The sequence below is a fragment of the Anopheles maculipalpis genome, chromosome 2RL, assembly GCF_943734695.1.
Source record: "Anopheles maculipalpis chromosome 2RL, idAnoMacuDA_375_x, whole genome shotgun sequence".
NCBI classification, from domain to species: Eukaryota; Metazoa; Arthropoda; class Insecta; order Diptera; family Culicidae; genus Anopheles; species Anopheles maculipalpis.
In genome coordinates this window covers 43,443,141-43,457,443 of record NC_064871.1, presented here as the reverse complement: position 1 = coordinate 43,457,443, position 14,303 = coordinate 43,443,141, and the positions used below count along the sequence as shown (strand labels likewise).

General features: G+C 49.2%; 5 protein-coding genes across 6 annotated transcripts in view; 3 read left to right on the top strand and 2 right to left on the bottom strand.

Moving 5' to 3' along the window:
* The window catches only part of LOC126557814 (fumarate hydratase, mitochondrial-like), a 269,371-nt gene that overhangs the window by 184,450 nt on the left and 70,618 nt on the right, over positions 1 to 14,303 (top strand). The window lies entirely within an intron of this gene.
* The window catches only part of LOC126556895 (centromere protein J), a 190,017-nt gene that overhangs the window by 165,167 nt on the left and 10,547 nt on the right, over positions 1 to 14,303 (bottom strand). The window lies entirely within an intron of this gene.
* LOC126556580 (fatty acid synthase-like) overlaps positions 1 to 14,303 on the top strand; it is a 187,281-nt gene that overhangs the window by 171,093 nt on the left and 1,885 nt on the right. The window contains exons 1-4 of one of the 2 annotated variants that reach the window (XM_050211906.1): positions 8,592 to 8,858; positions 8,951 to 11,157; positions 11,235 to 13,812; positions 13,896 to 14,245. In XM_050211906.1, coding sequence (XP_050067863.1) covers positions 8,592 to 8,858; positions 8,951 to 11,157; positions 11,235 to 13,812; positions 13,896 to 14,245 — 5,402 coding nt within the window. Of the gene's footprint in view, positions 1 to 8,591; positions 8,859 to 8,950; positions 11,158 to 11,234; positions 13,813 to 13,895; positions 14,246 to 14,303 lie in introns of those variants that run through there. The other variant, XM_050211907.1, reaches the window with a different exon arrangement.
* Positions 558 to 3,988, bottom strand: LOC126556863 (uncharacterized). Its single transcript, XM_050212400.1, has 2 exons — positions 3,857 to 3,988; positions 558 to 3,789 (listed from the first exon to the last, which is right to left on the bottom strand). Exons 1-2 carry the CDS (start codon positions 3,946 to 3,948, stop codon positions 558 to 560), a joined length of 3,324 nt encoding a protein of 1,107 aa, XP_050068357.1. The 5' UTR covers positions 3,949 to 3,988.
* Positions 5,034 to 6,767, top strand: LOC126557542 (DET1 homolog). The gene has a single exon (XM_050213350.1). It carries the CDS (start codon positions 5,034 to 5,036, stop codon positions 6,765 to 6,767), a length of 1,734 nt encoding a protein of 577 aa, XP_050069307.1.

Here is a 14,303-nt window from a genome sequence, read left to right as displayed (position 1 = left end):
TTTAGCCCATCATGAAGGATACTGGGGATAAGGCTATCTGAAGTGATTTTTTTTGTCTAGCTGTTGAATTACTTCGATGATAGTCATCCGTAAAGGCAGCCGCGAGGATCGTGAGAGTGAATGTGAAAATTGTGTGTACAGACAACAACTAGGTTCAAAGTAATTCAATGGCGTACAAAAGAAAATAAGAATTCTGCTGCTTCCTACTCTTCACACTAGAGCAAGAAGAAAAGTTTTAATCAATTTGAACCACTGAATGATGTGGTGCGGCAATAAAGGGGATTTCTTTTTGTCGATTAAAAATGGTAGCTTACAGAAAATGGTTTATTTTTCCTCATTTTAAACACTACGTTCTAGACATAACTGTTAATTTAATAGGTTTAACATCTTTAACAGCAAAATCATTTCAAAAATTGAAGGTACACCCAAAAGAGAAGGAAGAGTCAATACAAACAAAAATGCAATAGAATTGTATTTCCTGAGGAAAAATGAAACTCATAAATAAATATCACAGTCGTTGTTTTAACGCACCGGAAGATGCAGGTGCCACACCTCTGCTACAGTTCAATGTCGGATAGGTTTAGCTCAACATCTTCATCGGCTAGACCACTGTACTGGGAAGTGGTGGTGGTGGTGGTGGTAGCAGCAGCAGTAGTAGTGGTAGTAGTCATGTGCCTTTCAGTACCTTCTCCTTGTACGGTTCTGTCACGCAGCATGGAATCGTATGCACTATCATGCTCCTCCGCCAATCGGGTAGTATCGATGGGTCGCTTCGGTTGAAACTCGAACTGGTATAGCTTTTGGCGCGTCTGAGTACGTAATCCCGGCTGGTAGGGAGCGGCAATATCGGAAGCATCAGAACACTCATTCAGTAGAGGAAACTCTCCCGAAGGTTCTATTTCAAAATTTAGCAAATCATCCATATCAGGAGGTTCGTTTCGCTGCGTTGCAGTGGCAATTGAACGCTGACTGATGGGAAGATTCCGTTGAGTTGATTTGTTGAGTTTTATTTGATACAGTGAACGTTCTGCATTTGTATCCGTATCCGGTTGACTGTTAGCAATGCTACTACAGGCCGTGTTGGCAACCGTGTTCGGTATGGTGTCGGCTAACGGTTCGCCAAATTCCTGAACGATGTTATTCTTTTCAAATGACAGGTTTAGATCGTCATCTAAATAAATATCATGGTTCAGCAACCTGCTACCGTTTGCTTCGTCTCCTAAAAGTGCACTAAATGATGATTCATTTCGATCGTTACAGGTGGCGGTCTTCGAAAAAGTGTCCTGGGCACGAACTACCTTCACGACTCTTTCCAATTCCTGAACATTTGAAGGATTTTTGCGAGCTTTTCCAATCTCGAAAGTATCATCATCATCGTCGTCAAATATTTGACTCGTGTCCAACAGCGCACTGAAGGAAACATCCTTACTTTGGGTTTGCGGCATTTCGCCCGTTCCATGTGATGAAAGTTTTTCCGGCTCGGATGCTTCATAATGCTTCCTCAAAGATCCAAGCAAATTTCCCATGGCAGCTTCATCCAGCGTTGCTTTCAACGTTGGGTCCTCATCAACCTCATTTTTTGCTGGACGTTTGCGTTTTTTTGCGGCCCTTGACTCTTCCGTACCTGGATCGGTAGGAGATTTGCGAAGGTTTTTTAAATTTGCCTTCTTAATGTTTATAGCGTACTTTGAATGGGTCGATGCGGATGGAGAAACCGTAGTAGTAGCAGTTCTATGCTTTTCTTGAAATTCGTTCACCGTCGCTAATGTGGACGCGATTGTCTGCTGCGTTCTTGCATCAAGATCGCAATCCAGCCGTCCACCTTCGGGATTTGCTTCATTCTGCTCCATTTGCTTCCGCTTCTGTTTCTCGATCATTTCTCGATGGTAGCGCCGCAGTATGGTCGCATCGATGGGCCGTACCGTGGCCATATCCTGTACGACATCGTGCAAATTTAGCAAATCCAGCACCCGATCGATGAAGCTTCGTTCCGGTCCAAGTGGTAATGGTGCTTTAATAAGATCGCATACTGGTAAACCAATCTTGCCGAAGCCCCAACTGGCCTCCATCAGTTGAATGATCGTGATCGCGTCGATCGGTGTTACCTCGCTGCGAAACAGTAAACGGGCGTGTGCTTGTGCCAACCGGAACAAACTGTCCAGCAATCGTACCGTCGTTCGTGTCGGATCTCTGAACGGATCCGATCGACAAGCTTTAAAGTACGCACCGAGTATCAGATTAGCTTCGTGCGATACCGTGGGATGAATGTCCTTGATGGCGGCAAAATGAAGTTGCAACTTTTCCAACTCCCAGTGAGCAATCGGTTCTGAGCACTTGCGATCCTCGAAGCACTTCCGATCCTCTTCCACCAGTGCCAGAGCGAGCAGATGATTGGCAATGTTCGCATCCCAATCGGCCGACCGGATGTCTCGCAGAATCATCACCATATCGAAGCGAGACAGTAACGGCCCACCAATACCAATGTTGGCCGCCGATGTACCCTCGCCGTCGGCCATTGTGTAGAGATTTTTTGGGTTGGTAGCCGCCAGTACGACGCACCGTGTGCTCAGCTTGCACACCATACCGGCCTTAGCCACGCTGATCGTTTGCTGTTCCATTGCTTCGTGAATGGAAGCTTTATCGGTTTCGCGCATCAGGTTGAACTCATCGATGCAGCATATTCCACCGTCAGCTAAAACGAGTGCACCCGCCTCCAGTTGCCACTCTCCTTCATCCTTCACCGCGGCGGCCGTTAGTCCGGCCGAGGAACAACCCATACCGGTGGTATACACAGCGCGGCTTGCAATTTCGGAAGCAAACTTGAGCAGCTGCGATTTAGCTAACCCGGGATCACCGACCAAAAGTAGATGCGAGTGGCCCCGCACTGTAGTCGGTTGATCTCCTTCAACGACCCGCTCCGTACAGGAAGCTAGAGCTAGCGCTATTGCCAGCTTTATCGGATACATACCCCGAATAGAGGGAGCAATCGATTGAACCAGCAAATCACGTGCCGCCAGTTCGCCGATCTCACGCAACACCTCCTGCCATTCGGCCTGCACACACAACAAATGCTCGGGCAAATCTTTCGCCCAACTTGCTTTGCTTTCCTCCTTGATAATGCTATTAGCACGCATCGCGATGGTCACTTCCGTTCGCCGGCCCACGATTGGAGGTTTCCAGCGATGCTCTATACGGCCGCAAACCGTCACACAGTCACCTGGCTGGCAGCTGTCCACAAGATCATCTTCGAGCGTGACAACCAGCGAGGCCGGTACGTTCCGTTCGCTCATTATCTCCTGGATACGAATCTCCTGATAGTCCCGGCAGTGTTCGGGCTGTGGCTGTGCCGAAATCGGCTGCAACTGTCCGCGACAACCTGCTTCGCGAGCGTTCGGGCATGATCCTGGTGCTTCAAAAACGTACGACTTGCTATACTCCGCCTCGATCAGCACTTTCTGTTTGCAACGTGTGCATGCATACTCTCGTTTGTACTCCAGAAATCGGCTAGAAGTCATACGGATGACGCTACCCTTAACCTGCAAAAACTGACCGACGCTTTCATAATTCGGATAGGAGGTTTTCCGAAGCTCGGCTGGTGTCACTGGTACATTCACGAAACGTACGTGGCAATTCTGCTTGATTTGAAATCCTGGCTCGAGAAAGAGATTGCCTTCAATGAGCGACTTTTGCGCACGAAGTAAACAGTCATTCCATCGCATCAGTTCCGCCTCCGTGTCCTGAAAGATCCTTACAAACAGTTGCGGTGCTTTGCGCTGCAGGTGTGTTAAGCTGTAAAAAGCCATGCATTTCAAATAGACGCTCTAATTTCGTTTGATCAACAAGGTTTTCAACTAACCTAACATGGATGGATACGTGCAGCAAATCATCGGCATTGTTTAGTAGATCGGTGATCTCCTGATCATGGTACTGTTTGAGATATGTTTCCATGCCAATGGGATTGATATATTGTAAAATCTACGCACATACACAGTAAAACCACAGCAGTACACAAATGTTTTATCGAACATGTAACAAAAAAGGGATTATAAAATAACGCCACGATAAATGCACAATTCACAGGAAAAATAAATGGAACGTTCGTGTTGCCGCGCGCGTAAACGGTCTTCGCAGTCACATACACAGAGCCTGCCTGATCTGTCAAAATCAGCTGTCAAAAGAAACGTTGGTTTACCAAGCCGCATCAAGCTCGGCTTTTTCGGCTCAGATGAGCCACCCCCACTGCTTCGTTCTTCCTCCACCATCGTTGTCAATGGGGGCTCTGGTCTTGGCAATGGGGGCTGCTGCTTTATGACGCTATACTCCGACGGTGTGTGTAGGAATCGAATCCATAATAGGACAAGCGGCATCTATCCGCCGCGCTTTTAGTACAGGGAAATGTGCAAAGCTTCAAAATAAACAAAGAGTAAAGAAAGTGGTAGTGCTGTTTATGATGGAAGCCGAGACTCTACAGCGGAGAGCAACAGAACGGTACCGCTGTGTTAGCTAATCCCATGATGCACGTTACGATGCAGCTATATGCATCGATGCAGCGTCTGTTTGTTTACATTGTTGTTGTGTTGAAGTATTTAAAATTAAAAAAAAATTAAAAATTACAGTGTTCCATAGTAATAACACTTGCATGCCTTTTGATGTGAGAAAACCTTAAAAAATGATAATTTTGTTAAGAAGAGAGGTTCACGATGTCTATCAACAACAGTAACAGTGACATCCTCTGCCGGGCAACCCTGGAAACTAAAAAAATCCGCTCTGCTAGCTCTGTCAGATTGTGCTGTTGGTGTTGTTTACATCGTACAAGTGGTTGCGGGCAGTAAACGGAGTGAATTGCAACAAACATTTCGGCACCAAGGCTCAATCAAACGCTCAAATAAATCCCCCAATAGAGTACAACGCGAACACGTCGCACGTCGTGTGCCTAAATAGATGAGCTAACGGCACATCAAACTGGATAATTTCTTCGGCCAACGGTCACACTGGAATCGGCCGGGAAAGTTCGAATACCCACGATGTTCGTGATGGAACCCGAAGCGGTGCAGTGCAACGTTCCCGATGCTTTCTGCACAGAACGGATCCGATTTCGTCGGTTACGCTCGCAAAACATTGTGCATCGTTTGCGGAACAGAGAAACGGGCCATCGTCACCGAACGCCTCAGCACGCAATCCGCGAACTATACCAGAACGTGTACCCGAATCTAACCGTCGTTAATGTGGAACGGCCACCGTGCTATCTGCGCAAGTTTAGCCCGGACGGCAAGTATCTGATAGCGTTTTCATCCGACCAGGCAGCGTTAGAAATTTACGAGTATCAAGGATGTGCGGCAGCCGGCGATCTACTCAGCAACTGGGACGATACCGAATTGATGGTGGATTACGAACCGGGGTACAGTAGCGTGATAAGGGCAAAAATCTTTGACCAATTGTTCAAGCTGAAGCATGTGGTGAATCTGGAGAATCATGAGAAACATCTCAACCGAGAGTGTAGCCTGTTCACGAACGATGGACGGTATGTGATTGTGGGAGCCGCTTCCTTCATACCGGAAGAAAACCGTCCCAACTTTTACGAACTGTACACGAACAACGAGGTAATCAAGCCGACGGCCGGTTGCCCGCTTGAGGACTACACGCTGTACATTATTGATCTACACTTTGGTCGTATCTCGCATTCGCGGGATTTTCGCGTGGACAAGATCATACTGTCCCACAATCAGGGTGTTTATCTGTATAATAGTACGCTCGCAATACTGTCCATTCACCATCAGTCGATGTATATCTTTTCGATTGCCGATGGAACTTTCTTCCCCGAGCGTACGATCGGACGGTTCTGCAGTGGGGAGGATGAACGGTATTACACCAGTGCGTTCATGACGGACGGAAGGGGCAGCGCACCGCCACCACCACGTGCCTTCCGTGAGCCCACCATCAACAGTCTAAAGCACCGCATACTGGTATTTTTGTTTCGGCAGGCTAAAGCGCAGGTAGACCGTGGCGAGGATAGTTTGGCGTTGCGAAAATTTTACCGCCGGTTCGACGAGTACAAGGATCTGCGGATGTGGAAAATGCAGCTGCTCGACGATGATCTGCTGCTGATCAAGTACGCACACGAAGACGTCGTCACGTTGAAAGCGCACGAACCGAATAGCCAATACTCCATGTTCGTGGTGTATCACATATGGGACATGCAGATCATTGCGGTGTACAGCAATCAATCGACGCAGCTGCTCGAGCTGTATGAGAATTTTTGCGACAATTTCCGTAATGCTTCCCATAACCATCGGACCCCGTTTACCTGCTCGCCGAGCAACAATCTCTACAGCCGGTTGCTTCACACACGCTTCAAGCAAACGATCATTGGAGCACGTGGTGGCAGCGAGGTCGAGGCAACGAAGCGCATCCTTGCGCAGCTACCGATTAGTGCGCAAAGCTATACGAGCTCGCCGTATCTAGATCTGGGACTGTTCAGCTACGATGACAAGTGGGTATCAGCGATGGAACGGCCGAAAGCGTGCGCCGAGTTTCCGATCCGATTTTATGCGCGTGATTCGGGACTGCTGAAATTTCGCATCTACGCCGGCATGGGACACCAAATAGCGCCCCATCCGGGACTGCGTCGCCTGGTAGCATTTATCTTTCACCCGACCGAACCGTTCGCAATCAGTGTTCAACGCATCAACTCGGATTACATTGCCAACTTCCATTTGCGGCATGTACCGAGCATAAAGCGGAAGCACGTGTGGCCATCGAAAACGTAGCGAAGCAAGAAAAAATGAGAAAAACAAGAGAGGGAGAAAGAGAGAATTGGAAAAAAAAATTGTGTGCAACTTTAGATAGAATAAATTCGAATTAACATACTTTCCGAAAAACAAAAACCAAACGGAACAAAACAAAAACGTCTATTTTACTACATGTCTTTTTACATAGTTTCAGAGAGCCATGCCGAGAAAGTTCACCCAGGTAAGAATTGCGCAACCAAACGTGGCATGGTGGAATGTTTTGGGGCCTCTCCTTCCGGATTGGCGTCAATTGACACGACATTCGAATAGCGATCGTGCGACCTAACGCAAAGGCGGGTTCAGTTCATGCAAATAGAATTAGTGGAAAACATGCAAGATTGGCAAGGAGGAGGGAATGCCGTACGCGTAATCGAATTTAAAACCAAAAAAAGGGACTCATTTGACCGAAATCAAACCACGCAGAACGTTGACCTTAGATTGATAAGTTGGCCTGATGTCTTCGGGGTTAAACATGGTATTGGGGAAGATTTTTTGGGGCAAGTCCCGCCATTTGAATTTCGTAAACTAGGAATACGGAAATAATTCCCCAGGCAAGAATTATTTGAGAGAGATTTATAATTTTAACTTTATAAATTCAATTTGTCTGTTACCTGTAAAAGCCGCTATAATCGCTGTAACGAAGCAGTTTACTATCCCTGTTTCGCGTCTAGCAGCAGCAGCGCTGGCCGCCTTTTAAGGTCAGTGTCAATGGGTTACACAAGGTGTAAAATTGTTAAACCGATGCCGTATGCGGTGTAGTCGCGCCAAGTCCCCATCGTTTGATTATTATCACGTGTTTTATGTAAATGTTGCCCGCTTGCCGCCATAAACCCGGGAACCGATGTACAACCAGCGTGGCTTTACTTCTTTCGTAATTTATAATGCCCGGTGAAATAAAAAGTAGACTAGCTTATTGAAACTGAACATAATGTATTATACCGCAAAGGTACTGCCGATAGGGCTGCATTACATTTCAGGCCTGAGAGAAATAATAAAATGAATTTTGAAAACGTTATGCTTTACGCCAATTATCTATTTAAGCTATAGAGAGAGACAGAGAGAGCGATCCTTTGGATACAACATACTTACATTAAACCTAACGATCAAAACAAAAGTACGACAAATTCCTTCTCACACGGAAAATGGACAGCTTGGAGCCAAGCAGCGAAATATCTGTGGCTAAAACTCGTGCAATGTTAGCGGTCACAGTGGTCAATGAAATGGTGGATGGCTTTTAATCAGATGCGGAATTGCAAATGATGGACGGTTTAACGAAAACCTTTCCACTTGAGCCCCCGAAGCCTGTGAATGGTCTCTGTCTCTCTTACTCTCTTAATTATCCACCGCGTATTCTGGATGTTCCCGGCGGCCAAAGGAAAAAAAACGGACCTATAAAACTACCGCCCAACCCTGGAACGGCCGTTCACTTGCAGCTCCGTGGCCTGCCAGTTTGGAAGTGTGTTCTGTCCGTTGATGGTGGTGCGTTACAGTGCTGTGAAGGTGTTGTGCGCTAATATTGCTGATCCTGTATCCTTCGGAGACGATCCTAACCGAATTTAGTGTCCCAACATTACTGTGCTATTACTTGGAGAGCTGAATCGAAGTACATGGCCGAGTTCTGTAGCGGAGAGTGAGTGGACAAAAGTGAACCAAATTTAAAAAAAAAACGTGTTAGCGATTCAAACGAATAATTTTTCAATTGTGATCGCCGTGAACATAGCCGACGAGCTATTCTAGACTAGAATTGTGGGCTAAAAACTTTGTGGGCTACAGCAGTGAACAATTTACCAGCAACCAATCGCAATGGAATCGAAGGACACGGATGCATTGGCGTTCCGCGCCAAACCGCCCTGTCCGGGAGATGAGATCGTAATCTCCGGTATTGCCGGCCGATTCCCCAACTCGAACAGTGTGAAGGAGTACGGATACAATCTGTTCAACAAGATCGACATGGTGGACGATCTGGAGACTCGCTGGCGGCACAGTAACGTTGAAATTCCACGCCGTATGGGCAAGGTGAACAATCTCGAGAAGTTTGATGCTACGTTCTTCGGTGTGCACTTTAAACAGGTAAGCAGTGCTTCACTCTGGCTCTTCAGATAAGCCGTTACTATCTCCGGATTATTTCGGGTTGATCCTCCAATTTGTTTTCCTCGATGCAGGCTCATACGATGGATCCGCAGTGTCGTATTCTCGTGGAGCATGCGTACGAAGCGGCCATCGATGCGGGCGTTAATCCCAAGTCTCTGCGCGGTTCCCGGACCGGTGTATTTGTTGGCGCTTGCTTTGCCGAGTCGGAAAAAACCTGGTTCTACGAGAAGATCTCGTCCGGTGGATTCGGTATTACGGGCTGTTCCCGTGCCATGATGGCTAACCGTATCTCGTACACGATGGGTCTGAATGGACCCTCGTTTCTGTTGGATACTGCCTGCAGCAGCTCGATGTACGCACTCGACTGTGCCTTCAATGCTATTCGAAACGGTGAGTGCGATGCAGCGATCGTCGGCGGTTCAAACTTGCTGCTGCATCCGTACGTAACGTTGCAGTTCGCTCGTCTCGGTGTGCTGGCGGCTGATGGGTACTGTCGTCCGTTCGATAAGGATGCTTCGGGATACACACGTTCCGAAGCCGTCTGTGTGATGTATCTGCAGAAGGCGAAAGATGCGAAGCGTGTGTACGCGAACGTTGTCTACTCAAAAACGAACTGCGATGGGTTTAAGGAGGAAGGTATTACCTATCCGTCCGGTGTGATGCAACGTAAGCTGCTGTCCGAGTTTTACAACGAGATCCAGCTCGATCCCTCAACGGTGGATTACGTGGAGGCGCATAGTACCGGTACAGTCGTCGGTGATCCGGAGGAATGTGCTGGGTTGGATAAGATTTTCTGCAGTGGCCGTAAGAAGCCGCTACCGGTGGGATCCGTCAAATCCAACATTGGTCACTCAGAATCTAGCTCGGGTATTTGTTCGGTCATCAAATGTATTCTGGCGCTGGAGACACGGCTCATCCCGCCGAACATTAACTTCCGTGAGATCCGCCGCGATATTCCATCGTTGGTGGAGGGCCGTTTGAAGGTGGTGGCCGAAACGTTGCCACTCGATGGACCACTGATCGCAGTGAACTCGTTCGGGTTCGGTGGTGCCAATGCACACGCATTGCTGTACGGTAACACCAAGGAGAAGGTTAACCATGGGCTTCCGACGGATAATCTGCCCCGATTGATCACGTGGTCGGGTCGTACGGAGGAGGCGATCGACGCAGTACTGACGGACATGAGCAACAGGCATCTGGACGCGGAATACGTTGCACTGTTGCACAACGTCCAGAGTGAATCCATCCCGGGCAATGTGTTCCGTGGGTATGGGCTGTACGCGAAGGACGGTACCGAAAATGCGATCTGCTTAGGGCGCGATACGCAGCACTACACCGGCTTGAAGCGACCGCTAGTTTGGGTGTTCAGCGGTATGGGCTCACAGTGGAGCGAAATGGGCACCTCACTGATGGAAATACCGATCTTCCGTCAGGCGATCGAACACTGCCATCGGGTGCTGGAAAAGCGTGGCCTTAATCTGATCGAAATTCTCACGTCCAAGAGCTGCAAGTACGACAACATTCTGCACTCGTTCGTGGGCATTGCCGCCGTTCAGATCGGTATCGTCGATGTGTTGCGATCGCTCGATCTCGAACCCGACTTTGTGATTGGACATTCGGTAGGCGAGCTCGGATGTGCTTACGCCGATCGGTGCTTCACTGCGGAGCAAATGATCCTGTCCGCATACTCCCGCGGTATGGCTAGTTTGGAAACGAAAACCGTGTTCGGTTCAATGGCAGCCGTCGGTCTCGGGTTCCGTAAAATACGTACAATGCTACCACCCGGTATTGAGGTAGCGTGTCACAACGGACCGGATTCGTGTACGATTTCGGGACCGAAAGAAAATGTCGAATCGTTCGTCGCGCAGCTAACCGAGAAGGGTATCTTTGCCAAGGAGGTCCCCTGTTCGAACATTCCCTATCACAGCAAGTACATTGCGGAGATGGGCCCGAGACTATTGGCCCGACTCAACGAAGTTATTCCCGAGCCAAAGAAACGATCGCCCAAGTGGTTGAGCTCGTCGGTGCCAAAAATTCGGTGGGATCAGACCGAAAGTCAGTTCTCGTCGGCACACTACCACACAAACAACCTACTCAGCCCGGTACTGTTCGAGGAAACGTCCGCACTGCTGCCGAACAATGCGCTAACGATCGAGATCGCTCCGCACGGTTTGTTGCAGGCTATCCTGAAAAAATCCATGCCAAATGCTATCCACATCGGGTTAACCAAGCGTGGCAACAAGGACAACGTACAGTATATGTTTAATGCGCTTGGAAAGTGAGTAAAGTTGCCCCAGTTTTACCGCCCTCGGAGAGTTATTTTTCTGATGAAACACTTCCATTTTCTTATTTCAGACTCTACATCAACGGGTTAGATATTCCGGCGGCCCGACTCTACCCAGCGGTGGAGTTCCCGGTTTCACGTGGTACACCGATGATTTCACACCTTATCCGATGGGATCATTCGGAAGATTGGTTTGTGACCAAGTTCGAAATGCAAAAGTCCACCAAGAGTGGTGAACGTCGGGTTAAGATTAAGCTGAACGATGAGGATTATAGCTACATCTCCGGCCACGTGATCGATGGACGTGTACTTTTTCCGGCAACGGCTTACCTGCACCTGGCCTGGGAAACGTTGGCAATGGTCAAGGGTCCCATGTACTTCGATCTGGAGGTAGAGTTTGAGGACGTAAAGTTCCTGCGCGCTACCTCCATTACGAAAGATCAGGAGATCGAGTTTACGGTGATGCTACAGCCAGGTACGGGCCGGTTCGAAATTACCGAAGGTACGGCAGCCGTCGTAACCGGGTATGTGCGACACGTAGAAAATATAACGCTGTCCGAAATTCCGGACCCGCCAGCAAACGATATGCCCGTGTTGGCAACGAGAGATTTCTACAAGGAGTTGCGCTTGCGAGGATACCATTATAGTGGCGCGTTCCGGTCGGTGCTCGAGGCACGATCGGACAGTGCTGTCGGAAAGATTAACTGGGAGCTTAACTGGGTATCTTTCCTCGATTGTTTGCTGCAGTGTTGCATTATCGGTAAGGATACGCGCACCCTGATGATTCCGACGTGCATCGAACGAATGCGGATCGATCCGCGCATGCATCTGGCGATCGCAAACACGATGGAGGAAGGTAGTCAGGTGTTTGAGTTCAAGAACTCGCGCGTGCTCAACACAATACGTTGCGGTGGTATCGAGATCGTCGGACTGCAGGCTAGCACGGTTGCGCGCCGTAAGCCACCGGGTATTCCGGTGCTGGAGTCCTACCAGTTCGTCTCCCATCTACCCGCACCGACACTCTCGAAGGCCGACGCCATTCGTGTATGTGTGCAGCTCGCGCTGGAAAACATTCCTGTGCCGAAGGTAAAGGTGGTCGAAGTGGACTTTGGCGAGAGCGTTCCAATTACACCCCTGTTTGCCGATGCTCTGGGCGATTTACCGCTCGTAACGGCGGACTTGATGTTCCTGAGCAAACAGCAGCTATCTTTGGGTGGTGTACACGTCGAGGACGGAAAACTGTCCACGCAAACCAACTCCCTGTTCCTCATTTCGACCAACTGTCTTGGGCGGCCAGAATTTGTAGAGGAGTCGGTCGGCAGCTTGCACGAGAGTGGTTACGTGTTGAGTCGAGAGGCAGCCAACTTGGTTGTGGATAGCATTGTACCACCGGCTGGATTCCAGCTGCTAGCCGTCTTCCCCGTTCCTGAGCACGAAACACTTGTCCTCCTGCAGCGCATCAAGCGCAAGTTCATGGCCGTACCAACGATTGTGCGAATTCCGCCGATGGACGAGCAATACGAGTGGATCGCGACGCTAAAAGAAGCGATCAAATCGGGCCCGGTGATTGCCGTTTCGCAGGGTGATGTCCATTCTGGCATCGTGGGACTGATCAACTGTATTCGCAAGGAACCGGACGGTGGTATGGTGAGCTGTGTGTTTGTGGACGATCCGAACGCACCGCCGTTCGATTTGGACAATTCTGTGTTCAAGAGCCAGCTCAAGCTTGGACTTGCCATCAACGTGTATCGCAAGGGATGCTGGGGAAGCTTCCGGCATCTGCAACTTATTCAAGAAATTGAATCAAAACCGCGACGCAACCATTGCTATGCTAACGCACTCGTCAAAGGTGATCTGTCCTCGATGACTTGGCTCAGTGGACCGTTCAATCACGGTCGTCCGAAGGGCGAGCTGGTGAAGGTAATGTACAGTTCGCTCAACTTCCGCGACGTTATGTTTGCCACCGGAAAGCTTTCGTCTGACTTTGCGAATCTGTCGCGTGTGGAGCAGCAGTGCGAGTTGGGCTTTGAGTACTCCGGTATCGGAGAATCGGGACGCCGGATCATGGGCATGGTAACAACCGGTGCAATGGCTACACATGTGGCGTGCGATGACACACTTACATGGACCGTACCGGAAAAGTGGACACTCGAAGAAGCCGCTACTGTACCGGTCGTGTACGTCACGGTGTACTGTGCCCTGTTCATTAACGCACACATTCAAAAGGGTCAATCAATTCTGATTCACGCTGGTAGTGGTGGCATTGGTTTGGCGGCTATCCGTGTCTGTCTCGCCTATGGACTGGAAGTGTTCACCACCGTCGGTACGGATGCGAAGAGGGAATTTCTACTCCAAACATTCCCCCAGCTTAAGGCGGATAACATCGGTAACTCTCGCGATACGTCGTTCGAGCGGATGATTATGCTGCGTACGAACGGCCAGGGTGTGGACTACGTGCTGAACTCGCTGGCGGACGATAAACTACAGGCATCGGTTCGCTGTCTCGGCAAGTACGGTAAATTCTTGGAGATTGGCAAGTACGACATGGCGAACGATTCGAAGCTAGGTTTGAACCGTTTCCTGCGGGCGCTTTCCTTCACGGCTGTGTTGGTGGACTTTTTGTTTACGGCACCGCAGGAGGAGAAGATGGTAAGCTGTCGTGTAATGGGATGGTATGAAGATCAAGGGTCAACCGTAACGTTGATCCGTTCTTGTTTTCCATTTCTCAACAGGTTCTCCGCAATATGCTCGACAAGGACATTAAGAGTGGCGTGATCGTTCCACTGAAGACAAACGTATTTGCTGCCGGTGACATTGAGCAAGCGTTCCGATACTTGGCCAGTGGTAAGCACGTGGGCAAGGTGTTGCTGAAGGTGCGCGAGTCACCAAGCGATGAGGATTCGCTTCCGATTAGCTATCTGCCGCGAGTCTACTGCAATCCCGATCGATCGTACCTGATCGCCGGAGGACTGGGAGGATTCGGACTCGAACTGGCCGATTGGTTGGTGCTTCGCGGATGTCGCAAAGTGTTGATCAGCTCCAGTCGTGGCCTTTCCAAGCCTTACCAGCTCTATCGCATTAAGTAAATTGACGGATAACCTTTGAAGTTGAAGTGGGAACTTAACGGATATCTTCTATCT